General features: G+C 40.2%; 2 protein-coding genes across 3 annotated transcripts in view; one reads left to right on the plus strand and one right to left on the minus strand.

Annotated features, from left to right (window-relative positions):
* Positions 1–15,007, minus strand: part of HMOX2 (heme oxygenase 2) — a 27,977-nt gene extending 12,970 nt beyond the window's left edge. Inside the window, exon 1 of one of the 2 annotated variants that reach the window (XM_075179091.1) lies at positions 14,737–15,007. The gene's annotated coding sequence lies outside the window, so the exon portion shown is untranslated. Of the gene's footprint in view, positions 1–11,647; positions 11,670–14,736 lie in introns of those variants that run through there. The other variant, XM_075179092.1, reaches the window with a different exon arrangement.
* LOC142097339 (nmrA-like family domain-containing protein 1) lies at positions 7,310–18,268 on the plus strand. The gene is made up of 5 exons (XM_075179093.1): positions 7,310–7,431; positions 12,539–12,777; positions 15,816–16,065; positions 17,123–17,313; positions 17,773–18,268. Exons 1-5 carry the CDS (start codon positions 7,392–7,394, stop codon positions 17,953–17,955), a joined length of 903 nt encoding a protein of 300 aa, XP_075035194.1. The 5' UTR covers positions 7,310–7,391; the 3' UTR covers positions 17,956–18,268.
* Positions 18,269–18,668: the final 400 nt, after the last annotated feature.

The following is an 18,668-nucleotide window of genomic DNA, read 5'->3' on the forward strand; positions in this document are numbered from 1 at the left end:
GCATTATTAGTGATCGTGGACAGCAGCTTAACAGACTGGAGCCACAGACTCACAGCTGCACCACTGAATAGCGATCTTAACATATACCTTTCAGGACAGTAATAGCAGCCCAATAGATTTGTGCGCTGCATATTCTCGGCTGTTTCACTGAATAGTGATTCGAAAGCATAATTTCCAAACAGGTCATGAAATTAGCGACTGTTTGGCGGCAGCCTAATAGGTTTGTGCGCTGCATACACCGACTCACGGAGCGCAGATAATTATTCCTTTTCAATGGTTCATTTTGGACCCCTATTTTATCAGCCATCCCAGATTTAGCTATGATACTTTCCCAAAGACCACAAAGAATGGCTAAACTTGAGGACATATTCACAGGTGAAAGAGTGAACACCAGACCAGGGATAGCCGACCGGATCTCCTGCTCTAAGTTTCTAAGATACGAGAAACTACTGATATCTTGGGTCAAACAATATTGGAAAACCAACCACAACGCTAAAGAAATATATTGAGCATAAATTAATCCAGAGAGCTCTTAGGTTAACTAAAAAGCCAACCTTCACCTCAGATAATCCCAATTTTCAAGAAACAAAAATGGAACAGCACCCTAGGTAATTGTTCTACACAATTAATCAAATTGATTATAGAAGATAGGAAGCTTTTGTTCCTTAATATAGAACACTAAATAAATAGCATATAGCTAAGGCTCAGACGTCAATCAGATTCTAGCTGTCATTTTGTAGAATGTACTAAATAAATGATAACTAGAATCTGATTGGTTGTTATAGGCAACGTCTTCATGTTTTTAAACCCGCAGTTTAGTAAATATACCCATAAGCCTCTTGACGGTTATATATAAATATAGACATCATTAGCACACAACAATCAAGTAATCTATAATTTATGTGCAAAACAACTGGGCCAATCTGGGGATCTCTACGACATGTAAAGGAATCATAACTGGATATACTTGGGTATATTACAGCATTAAGTTGCCCTGCAATTTTTAGCTAATGTTATATATAGTTTTTTTTAGCACTCTTATCAAACAAGGATTGCCCTCATCTTCAATATGTATCCCTAGCATGGGTCTTACACAGGTCTCTACATAATCAGATAATTATCAGTGTCATCAGCAATACACAATAATTGAACCAGTTACTACATGTAGAGGTTTAGAAACTGCGGGGATCAAGGTTGCTTCTATTATTGTAACTATGGCTATGCATATTTGTATGTTCTCCCTGTGTTTGCGTGGGTTTCCTCCGGGTGCTCCGGTTTCCTCCCACACTCCAAAAACATACTAGTAGGTTAATTGGCTGCTAACAAAATTGACCCTAGTCTCTGTCTGTCTGTGTGTGTGTGTGTGTGTGTGTGTGTTAGGGAATTTAGACTGTAAGCTCCAATGGGGCAGGGACTGATGTGAGTGAGTTCTCTGTACAGCGCTACGGAATTAGTGGCGCTATATAAATAAATGGTGATAATGATGATGAATCTTTGTAGGGGGATCTTTAAGTACCCAGAAGTTTTGGCTGCAAACGTGATTTGGGAAGTTTAAATACCCTTATTGTCTATCTGGATAAGAACTATTATCATCAATAATGAGTTCAGAACCTACGGACATTTGCCATTTATTAATATAAAGGATAAACAGTACTATTTCTATTCAATGACTCACTTTCCACGTTCCCAACTTTAACGGAACTATCTGTGTTGTCAGAAACACTGTGAATCTCATAGATTGAACACTGGATATTGTGAATGGTGATTATGAACTTTCTTTCACCTACAGAGTCACCTTAATTAACTCTGTTGCATAGTGTGCTTTTTTATTTATTTGCAAAAGAGATCATGATGATTTTATTTATTTATGTTCTGGCCAGGACATGTGTTTGCCTATGATTGATGACTTTATTATAAAAATTGTTTACACAACCCTGCCTAAGGTATATAGTTTTGCATCCTAGACACGTTTATTATCTACTACATCCTTTTTTTTCCCATTCCCCTTAGGAGTTTACTTTTACTGTTTGTCTATAACATTACAATCACCTGCCTAATATTGTATAGGTCCCCCTCATGCCGCCAAAACAGCTCTGACCCGTGGAGGCATGGACTCCACAAGACCTCTGTAGGTGTCCTGTGGTATCTGGCACCAAGACGTTAGCAGCAGATCCTTTAAGTCCTGTAAGTTGTGAGGTGGGGCCTCCATGGCTCGGACTGGTTTATCCAGCACATCCCTCAAATGCTCGATTGGATTGAGATTTGGAGAATTTGGAGGCCAAGTCAACACCTTAATCTCTTTGTCATGTTCCTCAAACCATTTCTGAACAATTTTTGTAGTGTGGCAGGGAGCATTATCCTGCAGAAAGAGGCCACTGCTATCAGGGAATACTACTTTTGGTAGGTACTAACCAATGCATCCCGGGAACACCCCACAAGACCTGCTGTTTTGGAGATGATCTGACCCAGTCCAGCCATCACAATTTGGCCCTTGTCAAAGTCGCTCAGATCCTTACACTTGTCCATTTTTCCTGCTTCCAACACATCAACTTCAAGAACTGACTGTTCACTTGCTGCCTAATATATCCCACCCCTCGACAGGTGCCATTGTAATAAGATAATCAGTGTTATTCACTTCACTTGTCAGTGGTTTTAATGTTGTGACTGATCGATGTATTTTCAGCTGTTCCATTGAATAGCGATCTGAATACACATCTTCCAGACAGGTCATGAAATAAGTAACTCTAATAGATTTGTGCTGCCTAATATTTTGTGTATTCTTTAATTACTATCTCATGCACACCCCTTGAGACAGGTAATTAGACTTGTTATATAGATTAGAGACCCAGCTGTAATGGAATGTTATTCTAATATTAATATGATATTAGTGTTTTACTAACAGCTATTTCACTAACCATCACTATATATTAACTCTGACAATAAATCCCTATTGAGATGTAAGATACGATATCATTGTCTGTCCTTTCATCATCATCATCATTTATTTATATAGCGCCACTAATTCCGCAGCACTGTACAGAGAACTCACTCACATCAGTCCCTGCCCCATTGGAGCTTACAATCTAAATTCCCTAACACATATACAGAACAAGAGAGACTATGAGCAATTTAATAGCAGTCAATTAACCTACCAGTATGTTTTTAGAGTGTGGGAGGAAACCGGAGCACCCGGAGGAAACCCACGCAAACACGGGGAGAACATACAAACTCCACACAGATAAGGCCATGGTCGGGAATTGATCTCATGACCCCAGTGCTGTGAGGCAGAAGTGCTAACCACTGAGCCACCGTGCTGCCCCCTTTCTGGGGAGATAAACTGTTAGTACTCATACATTGATATCACTATGTGATAGAGCTCATTTATAATTGGCAATCAGATACAAGCTACAAAAAATACTAAATATGGTTCCTTATAATCATATATATTTGAGAATTAAATATATAAATACACTTCATAGTGCACAGCAGTAATATACTGCTATTTTAGATCACGTTTTCACAATTAATGCACAATACACTTGTATATGTTTTTAACATTTCGCTATAATATACCCAAACAGGAGGTTCACTTAGTTTTAATGAATTACAAATAACGTTTTGAAAATTATTTCCAGATAGGTATATATGATTGGTATTCTGGATGGATTTATACCTGTAAGATTCCTGGACATGGTTAGAATTCTGTCTATGACATTAAAGTGTACTAATGGCCTTTCACTCTTACTATTCTAAATTGTGAAATTTATCTGAAGGAGTTCAGGGACACATAACCCAGGAGCAGAAGAAAATTGCCTCCTATTTAAAGAATGCTGATTTCCCCCTTCTCTCAGCAGCAGATAAACAGATGCCAGATCTCCCTTTTACATCCATACAGCTATTTTCCACTCATCTGGGTAAAGCTCAGGCCCAGACAGGTTCACAATCACTTATTATAAATCCTTTAAAGAAAAATGAATTCCTCTGTTGATCCAGGCTTTCAATTCAGTTTCTGAGGACACTTAGGCTAGAAACACACTGGAGCATTTTTGTCCAATAATCGGGCAAATCAGCCGACATACGTCCATTCGGTCGGAAGTCTGGTTAGTGTGTATAGTGACACAATGGTGGAAAGTCGTTCCCAAGTGTCGATTTTCGGCCTATTTGGTTGGTCGTACTGTTTAATATTTTCCGACCAATCACTGACCGATCATGCAGTGTGTATGCCCTCGTGCTCACGATCTCCATAGAGTTTACAGAGTCGGGCTCTTTTCAGCCGATGCTAGCGATGGATGTCCCAGTGAATAAATGTAGAGAGTGCTGTAGAAGGAATAATTCATTTGTTAGTTCCGAGACTGAATGTTTTGTTTCAGAGTCACAGAAGCTAACGAAATTTGTTAGGACATGTGGATAGTTATAACAAGGCGGTTTAATCAGTGTGACAATGTGAAAATAATGAATATTGTGCTGTCATTCTCTGAAGACTAGAGGACCAGATGAAGAACACAGATCTGAAGGTAAATGGTGTCAGTGTGTATGGATGAATCGCGAAACCGATCAGACCTTCAGTCGTAGGTACAATCGTTTGAGATAACATGTTGGTCGGAAAACACAACCATGGTTCCTGACATAATGTACTTAGCCTCCTGCTCCTCCGTCCAGTCTATGTTGCTATCTATCATGTCACCGAAAAGACATTCGATAGAAGAGACTGGTCTTTTTTGCGAGGAGTGTTGAATCATTTAGGTATGGGTCAAATTAGTTTACACAGGATTCTTGCACTATACAAAAATCTCACAGCCAAGATTAAAATAAATGGGGAACTCTCAGATCCAGTGATAATCACCAATGGCACGAGGCAAGGGTTCCCTCTATCACCACTTATTTCTGAGTTATCCACGAATGCTTTGGTATGATCCACAAGAGGTAATCCTGATATTTTCCGGATTTAAGTATCTAACACTAACTACATGTTGGCACTAATCCTGCAATTTCCATCCCAAATCTAGTTATCGAATTCCAAAAATTTGGAGAACTTTCCAATTTTGCAATAAATGACTCAAAGTCGGTCACACTTAACCTCACTGTAGTAGAGGGGCTGAAACATGTCTTCACTTTCACACCCAACACAGATCAAGTACCCATGGGTGGCTATTACTAAATACATCCCCCAGCTATTTGACACCAACTTCCATCCTATATGTAATACAATATGCAAAGAACTGAGAGAGTGGCGAAACAAACATTTTTCTTGGATAAGAAAGGCAGATATCGTTAAAATTAATGTACTGCCACGTATCTTGTACCTTTTACAATCATTGCCGATACACATTCCTCATAAGTTGTCCTTAGACTTACAGCGCTTGATCAGAGACTTTATGTGGAGTGGGAAGGAACCACGCTTTAAACGTGACACTCTATTCAGACGTACGTACGTTGGCGGCCTTGAATTCTCCCATTTTGAAACATACTATGATGCCATCATACGCAGCAGAAAATTGGACAGGACAAAGGCGGGTGAGGACAAGTGGTGGGTGGCAATTGAGGGATGGTCTCTTGAAAATCACTCTAATGTATCGCCGTGGCTTTCTAGTCTGCCAAAAATTCAACATCCAATGGTAAGACCTTCCTTGGCTCGCTGGATAAAATTGTGAGAACAAAAATATATCTCTTCGACATTCTCTCCTTTTACCCCACTGTTTGCCCAGCTGTCCATGGAACCCAGAAAGTGGTCTTTAAGCTATGGTCGCTGGTAGTGGTTGTGCATGCTGGTCAGTTGAGGGTTTACTTGGTATACATACCTTCGAGTATATTCAGGCTAAATGGAACATAGAGCATATACTATCAGGTATATATAAACTTTTAAAATAAACTAATTTCAGGACATTGCAGTGTTCACAAAGAATTGGGAAAGAGATCTTGGTGACTCAGTTAAGGAAGGTCACTGGTATAACTTCTTTCAGATTACCCGTTGCTAGCTCATTTATAGCGTCTGAACTTGAGACCCACTACAGCAGTGGTCAGGGAACAGGGGTAAATTACCCCAAATGGAGTAAAAATGAAATTCCTGGGGGTAATGCTACAGATTCACATGCTGTCAGTTGGATTGTAGACCCCTCTTAAATGTGAAATTGCTGTTGCACCAGAAGAGCCTCAGGGGTTGGCAGAGGCACTTCTTGAGCTTCGATGCAATAATGAATCACGTATTGCATTTGAAAACAAAGCAGATCTGTCATATTTTTGGATGTCAAAGCTGCAAAGGCATCAAAATTGCACATGAGGAGGCAGTCAAAAAGTTGCTGCCTTTTGCAACAACCTACCTTTGCGAACAAGGATTTTCCACTCTAACAAACATAAAAACAAAGCAGAGAAATCGATTGGACGCCAAAGACTGTATCCAAATTGCCCTGACATCAAAATGCCCCAATATTGATGCTCTTGTATCAAAAATGAAGCAACATCATTTCTCCAAAACCTGACATTTTGAAGTTGAAGCTTTCAAAGAAATTTTGAATAGATTCAATAAAATTTTGAATTCCAATAATTAACAATATATGATTTCCTTCCTTTCAAATCAAGAGGGTAACGTCGGCGTATCTAAATATATTTGGGGGTAAAAGGTAAAAAAGTTCCCTGACCCCTGCATTACAGTGTTCTATCTCTCTTAGCATCCGTGCTAAAATGTATTCCAGGACTTCTAATACCTGTTGGAGGTGTAATTTGGCAATTGGGACACCGCTATATATTTTGTAAGACTGTCCAAGACTATGACCATTTTAGGATGGAGTTATTGCCGTATTGAATTAAATTATGCAGAGTTATATTCCAGTAGATCCCAGCTTCTGGGCACTAAACCTGACTAGCTGACCAGTCTCTCAATACAAAATATCCCTACTGAAACATCCAAACAGTTCTGCAAAGGCAGCGATCCCAGTACACCGGAGGTCTCCTCCGACACTAAAGGAGGGGTTTACCTGACTTGAACTATGCAGGACAATCTAATCCTTTCATCCCCTATAGGTTGTATGTATAATGTTTCTTTTGTGTCAAAGACTTTCAATCTTTATTTTAAGCAACACCCGTGGCACCTATTGTGCACCTTTGTGGGCATTTGTGTCAGGTTCTTAGCACACAGCTTCCAGGTGGCTGGCCAGCTTCCACAGACAACACTGCACCCTACATGTATGCCTAGTAGTGACAACATAATTGTTCGTTAAATAGAGAAACAAAGCTTTCCTGGCCAGGCTTTGTCTCTAGGAGCTGGGAGTTATCTACTGTGCTGAGTCACAGGGATTGGATTTCAGGAGGGGGAGATGGAGGGATGCCCGGAGCTTCGGTATAAATCTAACTCCCTTCTAGTTTACCTCTTCTGATCACCTCTAACTTAATTCTTCATGGCCGGGAAGAAAATTGTCGTGGTCTTTGGAGCCACAGGTGAGTGGATTACTATCGTGGGTAACCGAACTTGGGTCATCACTAGTCCTTTAAACATACAAAGTGGTTATATGCTAAGCATTTATTCCTCTCTAATTCTGACTTTTTTTCACATCTTACATTACTTTCAAATGTGGAGGAAGAGTAAGAGCTGCTTGCAGTCTCCTAGGTAACACACTGGTGGATTCAACACAAAGACCAATAACCAGTGATATCATTGCAAGTTTGAAGGGATATTTTCCGTCTTTCTGTCATAGTTGGGGTTTTTTTTTTGCCCATGTGAGTAGCAATGATTGCAAGATTGTAGGATGTGACGATGGGGTAGGAAATACTCCCTCACACTGTATTTTTAATCAATGCCAAGGTTGGGTAAAACTAAACATTGCACTGCATTGTAGTATTGATTTCATTTTCTAAAGGTGACCTGAGGGATAAATACGGATGGTGAGGTTTAAAAGAGCAACTCCGACCAAAATCATTATTCTTTTAACGATCCTTAAATGGCTCAATGTTCACAGAAGATGGAATGTAATCCGCAGGCAGTTTAAGGTTACCGATGCGGCTGATTGGATGACTACCAGGACTTGTCCAATCAGCTGCCATCTAACAGTGTATAGTTTACAGGCTAATATCTCCCTGCAAAAACACAGAGTTGCAGACACTTAACTGAGTATCTGCTGGACTGATCCCGGCTATTTGGGTGGAGTGTTTCACTAAAAAAAACCACGTAGATTTTAGCTGGAGTTCTCCTATAAGACATCACCGTAGAGATGACAAGTTCTAAACAATAATGTTACCTATATAGCATACAAAATCGTACATTGCTTATTCTACTTTTCTTTTTGAACTGATTAAGTTTCTATTGAATTGTAACGAGATGTAACAGTTACAGAAAATAATAAAGTTGGAATAAAGGGGAAGAGGACAGTATAGCAGATAACAGAACAGTTCAATTACCAGCATAAGCAATACTGCTCAATATATGTGTACCTGCAAAGCAAATACAATTCATCGATATAAGCAATATGTCTCATCGGTCTAGTAGAAGTTAATGGCAATTAAAGAGCTGTTGTTAGAAGTCTATTTCCATAGTGTAGACATGCCACTTAACCAGCGGGGAAGAGGCATAGGTTGGGTACTTTGATTGTCATTTTGGTTGACAAGGGAGGCTGTGGATCTTTCCAGTGTTGGGCTATCACAGCAAGTGTGGCAATAAGTGTACAACCTAGTCCAAGTTTGTCATATATCGGGAAAAGCTAAGGGGGAAGTGATGTAGTAGCGCTAATTCTGGGGTCACTATTTATTTAGTTTTTATTGAATTTTAACAAGATATAACAGGTACGGAAAATAAAAAAGGGGAACAAAGTGAAAGTGAAAAGTATAGCAGATAACAGTTCAATTACCAGCATCAGCAATTCTGCTCAATATATAAAAACTGAAGACGGGAACCCGGTACATAGAAAAGTAGATTGGAGACCTCTGTCCTTAAAGGTTTCATTGCTGGGCAGTCCCGAAATATGTGGAGCAGATTCCCACAATTTCTCCAACACAGTTTGGACTGAGTAGGTAAATATGTGACTTGATAGGGGTTTAATAAATTCTATATATCATCTTGGTTAATGGTTCTATATGGTTTGTGCATTTAGATATATAGGCCTGATTCATGTTCACGCCTTATCTGGCGTGATAAAGATCTGCGCGTGATTAAAAACGAACCTTACGCCACTGACGCAATTGAATGCAATTAATGTCTGAACGCAAATGACACCAACTGGGGTGGACGAACGTAAGCAATGTACTGTACAGCGGACTCAAGTCCTGGCTTACTTGAAAATAAGTTTTTTTTAAGCCGTATCATTTGCACAAGCTATTGGGCAGGTGTTAGTGCCGACTGATAGTGATCACGGTCACAGCATCATCTTTTGTATTAAAAACTACAGTATGCATGCTACTGGATAGCACAGAATGTGACTATTTAAATGAATTCTATGTACAATACGCCTTAAGATATGTATTTAATATAAAAAAAAATGGGAACATTTTTTTTTTAAAAAAACAAAACACATTTTTATTAATGATTATAGTATTATGAGTTGTTCATTTATTTTATAAAGAATTCATTTGCACACTTTGTGCTGTGACTTTGTTGGAGAATAAGTTTAGTTTAGACATTAACCAAGGTGGGGAGGGCTAATTTTAAAGTCTGGCTCAGAGTGTCATTGTATCGTTGCTGTATTTGAAGATATTCGAGCAAATGTCAGGAGGTTATCTGGAATTCAGTTAGTATTTGCAAAAAGCTCAGCAGATTCCAAAGAGGTTTTGTAAAGTTGTAATGACAATATCATGCCAGTTATTAAGGTTAAGGTCAGGCATCAATTTAGGTCGACCATTCATAGATAATTGCAGCCGCGGGACTGAGAGATCATCCGAGTAGTCAGTCGTTTTATCCCGAGTGCGGAGTGTATCGATAGTGGCCTCAGGGGAGAGTTTATTAACCAAATTAGAGCCACTAAAAAAAATGTTGGGGTCCATTCTTTTTACTAAATTGACCCAGTGTTTTAGGGGTTTCTTCAAATGCCCATATTTTTATTGGCTGAGGAGACAAGTGATCTGTTATTTTCCTAAGTTTGGAAAGGCAAGCCCTGCCACTCTTATGGGAAGGAACGTACGTTCTCCAGATAGTCAAGTTTTTTTTTCCCCCTCCAGATAAAGTCTGACCTTTATAATATATAATTTATTTATAACATTAATGGATAAGATGTTTGGTATGATCCTGAACAGGTAAAGGATTTTAGGTAGTACCATCCTCTTTATCGCAGCAATGCGTCCCAGCTGGGTGATCTCATAGTTAATCCATGTTCTACATAAATAGTTCTTTGTTTGTTTAACTAGAATATAAAATTACATTCCACTCCGAAAACATACTAATAGGTTAATTTGCTGCTATCAAATTGACCCTAGTCTCTCTCTCTCTGTCAACTGTGTGTGTGTGTGTTAGAAAAATTAGACTGTAAACTCCAATGGGGCAGGGACTGATGTGAGTGAGTTCTCTGTACAGCGCTGCGGAATCAGTGGCGCTATATAAATAACTGGTAATGATGATGATACTCTACTTTTCTCAGATGGCTGCTGCAATGAGTGATATAAAATAACTTCCCCTAGATAAATAAATACAGGGAAATATAATATTTACATTTAATATTAGTTTCCAACAGCGATTGTTCTATCCTGTGAATTATAAGATGCTACATTATCACATAAAGGAAATCCCTGCTGCTTTATGGTGATTGGGAGGGATCACTGCGTATGTTTCGGGGGAAATGCAGATTTTTAGAGGGGGATTCAGAATAGAAGAAGTGTTGTATAAAGGGCACTATCACGTGGGTAAATGCAGGATCTCCGTGGGTGCCATCTCACCATTTTTGACAAAGGCCACTTGACATGTTTAACGTATGCACAGTATACACACTGGGCCTGATTCCACGCAACTTGCATTTAAAATATGAGCAGGGAACTTGTGCGTAGTTGCGACAGTATTCAAATACAAGCGAATCTCAATATACGTTCCCATATGAGCCTGGGTATCAGCACGCCCTGGAGAAGCAATACTCTCTGATGTAGACGGATAAAACAGACTGTAGAATACACACATACATATGTGTAATATCAAGTCCTATCAGAAGGCATGACAAAATATATTTTATGAAATAAATTAACAACTCATAATCCTATAATCTTACACTTACACCCGGCCTGTAGCTGGTGCAAATGATACGACTAAAACGAGCACTTACGACAAACCCTGGACTTGAATCGGCCGCGTCCGAGTTAGTGCCCTTATTGTACATATATCTTATGCACAAAGCGCTCAATCTCTAGATGCCTTTGTCTAATACAACCCGGACTAATTGGTCTGTTTTGCATTGATACGATTTGAGCACCTTGTCGTAACAAACTCCGTTCCAACAACCTAATAAACACAATCTTAATATACAATGTTTCAATATTAAATGCTGTGGTGGTTAGAAATATTCTTATATGGTTATGAAAACATAGTTATGCAACAGCTTGTTAAAAATCCTTAAATGTATAGTCCATAAATCTTAAAGTTCTCGATTTTCATAAGTCCAAATGTGTGAACAGCCCATTCACACTTGTACTTTCAATTAAGTTGTTTAGCATATGAAGTTAGCGTTCATTCCTCAGTGGTAATTACCTCTATCTACTTTCTGAGTCCTGCTCTTTATGATCTCCGATATTTGTTAGTTTGGGGGGTACTAGGCATCAGTACCCAGCCGACATGCCCGCGTATATTATTTTAAGTGGGGTTTGGCTCTGGTTCACACTAGTGAGACAGCTGCCTAAAGCGGGATTATAATTATGGATTCAGTTTTGCAATACAGCTGGCATGGTCCCATGTGAATATTTTATTAGTAGGGCGAGGTCCCAGAGCGCCCTGAAGTGCTCTATAAAGTTGGAATTGTTTCCAATTTATAATCGCACACTGTTAGACACAAAGCTGTACCTTCTGCCTGTTATCCGATTAGATAGCAAGCTCTTGGGATCAGCATCCTCTACTTGCTGTACTACTCTGTTTATGTAGGTCACATAAGCTATATATATTCTGTACATTTGTATGGTACCACTGTCCTACGTTCCATCATGGCCCCGGGGTAAGCAAGTTATCGGCTTTCAAAGGCTGTAAATTATAAAAAGTAATTTATCCACAGCTGTAAATTATAAGGGTAGTAGAAACAACAGAGAAGTTTTACAGAACTCCCAACTTTTGCAGTTGAGGAATCCGACCATTGCACAAGAAGGAGGCGTGGTCATTATACATGGGGGCGTGGTTACGTCGCGCTGGGGCGTTCCAGCGCTTTCGAAGCGCTGAGCTGTCGTCAGCGGTACATGCCTCTCAACGGTTCCGGCATCCCTGATTGGCGGGACTGCCAGACAGTCCCCCCTTGAATAGGATCTGCCCCCGCCTAAATCGGGACAGGTGGGAAATGTGCGGTGACTTCTAATATCTAAGATAATTAACAGTATTCCTTAAAATACACACATTTTCCTAACGCACAGCCTATGTAACTGAGTCGGTCTCCCACAGGCGCTCAAGGCAGTTCAGTGACAGACGCTCTACTACAAGATGGCTGCTTTGCCGTCAGGGCGGTGACTCGGGACGCCAGCAAACCAGCGGCCGAGAAGCTGAAAGAGGCCGGAGCGGAGGTGGTGTGCGCAGACCTGGACAATGAGAAGAGTCTGGAGGCCGCGCTGACCGGAGCTTATGGAGCGTTCCTGGTCACCAACGCCTGGGGCCCATCCCATAAAGAGAAGGAATTCACCCAGGTAAGGACTAAAGTCATCGCTGTGACATAATGATTAATAGTAGTCATGAAGGCATCAGCACAATAGGAAAATATTACTTCTCCGTAAATGTACATTAAATGTATTAAAGTGTAGAAACTGCTAAAGTGCATGTAATCTGTACCTATAGAACAGTGCCACCTTGTGGTCATTCTGTCATTAAGCGATTGCTTGGCTTTAGAAATAATACAGTTTGAATGACGCCAGGGGGTAAATGTATTAATGTCCGGATTCTTCAACTCCGGCGTGTTCAGCGTCTTCGGCGATTAAATTTAAAGCGGCGCTGCATTGTAAAGGGAAGTTTCACTTTACAAGGCAGCGCCGCTTTAAATTTAATCGCCGAAGACGCTGAACACGCTGGAGTTGAAGAATCCGGACATTAATACATTTACCCCCAGGTGTTCTACTCACTTCTACAAAGCACATTTCCCAAAGCATTATTATAAAAGACATGATCCAAATTGTACAATTTACTAAAATCTAAGAGTTTTCAATTGAAGGACAGTTATGAGGACTGATGGACTAGTGCACAGGTACTGTAACCCATAGCAACCAGACATTTCATTTCTCAAACCGTACTAGAAAATGTGTAGCTAGAAGTGGATTGGTTGCTATGGGTTACAGCAGCTTTATTATTTTTTTCATATACCTTTCGACCAGTTTTCATAAACGTCCACCTCTTTGCCACCAATTCATCAGTAGGTTCGGACATTTTCTCTGCAGAATTTCTACAAAAAACAAACCGAGACACAGAGCCAGGTGATTTGGAGGAAATCGAGGCGCACCTGCACAAATCGAGTGCACTGAGACACCAAAGAGGCTTTCAGCGCTGCGCCTCGTCCATTTTCCGCTTTGTTAGTAACCTCTAGTGCAGCCATTTGTATGTCTGAACCAATGGTCATGTGACTGCAGCCTATCCAATCATTAGGAACCAGGGGCATCGTCTAATAAAAAATGCAGCCTATGGGATTTGGCTAAACACACCGACGCTAGTATTCAATTTTAGCCCTGACTTTCGACATCAAAACTTAGTTATCAATTAATAAACCCCTTATAAGCCAGCAACCAATCAGATTCTAGTTGTCATTTATTTAGTACATTCTGCAAAATAATAGCTAGAATATGATTGGTTGCTATAGGCAACACCTCCACTTTTTCAAACCTGCAGCTTGATAAATTTATCCCTCTGGTCAGACTCCTTGAATATATGTCAAATATCCAGTTGATTAAACACACCCAAAATTTAGTTGAGTATGTAACTTTTAGACAAACATGACAGGTGAATCACACATTTCAGATTCACTGGAATTGATGTCATAGAATATCCCCCCCAAAAAAATGGAAAACACAACTGAGACAAGGTGGATCCATGAATCTGAGACACTGGCACCAAAAGAGTCCCAACACAGACATAGATACATATAATTATTTTCTTTTATTTTTTTTAAATTTAGCATACAGTAGACATAGGTCTAACAACAAACCTATGCAAATCAGGCAAACCATACACATGTACATGTAACCATACATATATGTCTACCACTATCAGAGCCGGATTTAGACCTCATGGGGCCCTAGGCAAGATACTGGTTTGGGGCCCCCTCACTGAAAAAATCCATAGCACTATAGTTTTGTAGCATAACATATACTCCTATTCAGGGGCTGGCTGGCAGACTTTAGCCTGGGGGGGCAAGCATATAGCACTGGTCCATAAGTAGTGTCCCATTTTTAAAGGGTGGTCTCACCGCCGGCCCTGGGAGGGCCCTCTGGGGACCGCTGGGCCCTAGGCAATTGCCTAGGTTGGCTAGTGGTAAATCCGGCCCTGACCACTATCGCCAAAATCTACACTAAGCATCACATGACTCACACACAGCGAATCCAAACTTGTCACAGAGCCTGAGTTTGGAATAGACCTCGAGGCTCCGCTCTGGATAGACTTACCCCGGGAGAGGTGCGGAGTCCAACGGTAGAGAGGTATTCACCAGGGATCCCCGCAATGGAATATGGACTTAGCTGCTCTCTAGCCCCAGGTCGCTGTCCTCTAAGGGGGATTGCGCAGGGTGAGATGGAACCGTGGAGTGGAGCAGGACTGCTGGATGGTAAATGCAGAGGTTCAGGTGAACGGTAGTGAACCGAGGCGTTGAGAATACCGATGTGCAGACGGGAGCCAGAGAGAACAGCGTCCTAACAGGTAAGGAGACCTGAAGATCTGGCGACTTGGCAGAGAAGCAGGTGCTTTAAATAGGCAGAGCAGACAGGCAATTAGGCAATCAAGAGAATGCAGGAAGTTTGGAAAAAACCAGGTGTGTGCATATGATCAGTTCAGACCAACAAGTGAATGCAGGGAGTGAGAGCCAAGAGAAACAGGTAAGAACAAAGACCAAAATGCAGGTTACCTGGTGTAATGTGTGACAGAACTATTACTACGGCAACCAATAGAAGTCTACAGGGAGGTATAAAAACTTGTCACAACCATTTCACACTGGCGAAACGCATTGGGTGCGTTCAAGCACAAGTGACCAGCTATCTCTGTTATTTCACTCACTATTTCATTTTTTATCCACTTTCTTACCATTAACTCATATTATTGTTTTCACTTTTCCTTTAAGAACACTGAAGGATTCACGCTCCAGGATGGAAAGCGATAGGCCTGTGAAATGAGTAATAAAATGTGATACCCCTTATGTTTAGTGTACACTTGCATCTCACGCTTTGCAAGGGGGCATGTGGGCCTTTAATGTAAAAAGCGAATCTGGCTGTGTCCTATCCCATAAAAATAGCCCCTGATTATATAAATATAATTACCACAGAAACGCTAGAAGAAAAAGCAATGCCTTTACTAAAAGTTGTAGGAAGGTACGGCGAAACCAATAAACTAGTTGTCTGAAGGTGGAGAATCCTTTTAATTTACAGACTCCGGTTGTAGTTTCACGTGACTGTGACGGCTGATTCAGATGACAGATCGGTTCACCAGTGACAGCCGATTCTCCATTGTGAACGAGATGTTCTTGTGTTTTCAGGGGAAATTGGTGGCGGATCTCTGTAAACGTCTCCACGTGGATCATGTGGTCTACAGTGGTCTGGAAAACGTCAAGAAGATCACCGGGGGGAAACTGTCGGTTCCACACTTTGACTTTAAGGGAGAGGTGGAGGAGTATTTTATGCACATCGGGTGTCATTTGACCAGCGTCAGACTGTCGTTCTACTACGAGAACCTCCTGGATACTTTCAGACCCCAAAAGTGCGAAGACGGGAAGAGCTACCTGTTATGTACGAATCCTGAGGAGGTGGTGTGTGTTTGTGTGTCAGGTGATCCGATACACCATGCATCCAAATAAGCAGACATTGGAGTTACATAGCCCTTAAGTTGTGTTCCATATTTTCTAAAAGAAAACAAGAACAACCCCCCCCCCCCAAAAAAGCAAAAAACACAACTTTTATCTACAATCTAACAAAAACTCCAATTCACAGACAAATTAGCAAAAGCGTGGGTACTTGAAAAGTAATATCAACCACAGAATTATTGTAAGACATAAACAAGAAATTAAAATAAAGGTACAATAACTACTTCAGAACGTGAAGTGATATTATAATCAGCTGATTAGATAACATTTTACCTTAACATGATTCCTTAAAAGACTTTATACTTAAAAGAGACTTTAAAAAATTATTTTTAAAGCATCTGCAATTATAATTTTTGATTTAGAAACAAAAAAAAAAGTTAACACCTCTAGAAATATGTTTAAACTACTTTTTACATTACAATCATTTTTGTTTTTAAATCATCATAATTAAATAGTAATTTTTATAAAATGTTGCAAATTTTACAGTACTATATTGTACTATTCTCTTCCTTTAAATAATAGCTGTAACTCGAAGCTTTGTATTCACCTTGGTTTTATAGAATACTGTGTGATACCAATATTGTATCATTCCAACATTTATTTACGTATTTTTAACTCCCTTTATTTTATAGAATAATCTCCAATAATGTTATATGATAATAGATAAATGCATTAAAAATGTTTTCAGAGAAATATATAACTAATTGTTGCCCGAATGGTCAGCGTAGAGCAATTTGATCACTGTATCCTGGAACTAACTGGAAGAGTGCGAATGTGCAAAGTGCTTGTCTGGCACTACAGCAACAGCGAATCCAAACAAATAAAATAAATCATTTAATCAAAATATAATAATACTAGATACAATACATATTCAATAGATGCAGTGGACAATAATAATGAAACAAAACTATAAAAGATCCATTAAAATAGTGTTGTGTGTCTGGGCTTCTGATTCATTGATTGACGCCATGTGTTGTTTTAAGGCCTGCCAATGGGTGATGAACCTCTGGATGGGATGTCAGTGGCAGATCTGGGTCCAGTCGTTGTCTCCATTCTAAAATCCCCATCGCACTACAAAGGGAAGACCATCGGGCTCAGCGCAGAGAAGCTAACGGTGGAACAATATGCAGCAATTATGTCCAAAGTCACGGGCAAGATCATCAAAGATGCCAAGGTGCGTCTCCCGATACAGTAGATCTTTGAGCTCATTGGTCTAGTGACTTGTCTTTTGCTGAAGTGTCTATTAAATAGTCTTGACCTTAGAAACATTTCTAGAGTTCCTACATAGAGTTAGTGTTTTAAATACAATGACTCAATGTCCGATTTGCCTTAATTCTCCAAATGAAACTCTTTAGACTTAAATTGTCCAAAAATGATCAGTTGAAATTGATCAGATCATTATCGGACATCATAGTAAACGACCACTACCAGCCTATATATACGTTTATCTTCCAACCACACTAACAGGTCCAAGCACCAAATGGGCCGATCTCGTTCTATTAGGCCAACGTTTTGTGTTGCCCACTTGGACACCAATACTGAGGATGAGGATCGGCCTTTGTGGTGGTGACAGGTATTATTTTGTGGTGTCCATCACCAGCGCAACTGACGTATCCAAACATTGTGTCTTCAGATTCATCCTGACGACTATGAGAAACGAGACATCCCAGGAGCAAAAGCCATGGCCCATATGTTCCGATTCTACATGATGAGACCCGACCGGGACGTGGAGATCACGCACAAACTCAACCCCAAAGTCAAGACGTTCCAGCAGTGGATGGAGGACAACAAGGATGCTTTTAAAGACTGTAAATGATGGAGAAGCAACAACCAAGTCTTGTGTTATGTGGCATATTCATTTTATACTCTAAAAATCTAATTTTTTTTTATTAATGGCTTTGAGACAAAAGTTGGAATTTCCTATTACTGTGTTTTCTTGTGTTAAAAAAATGCAAAAAGTGGACACCAGTTGTCCTAGCACCCCCATGACCCCAGCGGATACCTACATTTCAAATACATGACAGAGAATGGGGCGTAGATTTCATTGTAAGCTTAATTACACTAATTACATTTTCAAGACAAGCTAACTCTGAATCTGGCAACCGAGTCGCCATAATAAAACTTTGTTGTAACCCAAGACGTGTGGCATACAATGGTCTATGTTTTTCCCTGCTCAGTGTTTGTAATATTCTTCTTTCATGGTAGGGAGGGGGGGATTTTTGATTGATTGACGCAGAAAAGGTGATTGACAAACCGCTGAAGTGCAGAGCTGTAGCGCAAATGCTCTTTCGTGAGATTACTACTTTCGAGCATGTGCGCCGAGCTTAGCGGGGAAGAACATGGGTCTGCAGACCCCGATGAGTAAATTTGAGGGGCCACAGAAGTTTGCTCCGGTTAATGAGCGGAGTTGGAAGGATCAAAGACGTCCTTATACTTATTCGACTTGAGAAGGAAATTATTTCTCACACACCAATGTGCGCTATGGGTACTGTAGATTGTATTGGTAAAAACACTTTGAAAGCACATTGA

Source organism: Mixophyes fleayi, chromosome 7, assembly GCF_038048845.1.
Source record: "Mixophyes fleayi isolate aMixFle1 chromosome 7, aMixFle1.hap1, whole genome shotgun sequence".
Lineage (NCBI taxonomy): Eukaryota > Metazoa > Chordata > Amphibia > Anura > Limnodynastidae > Mixophyes > Mixophyes fleayi.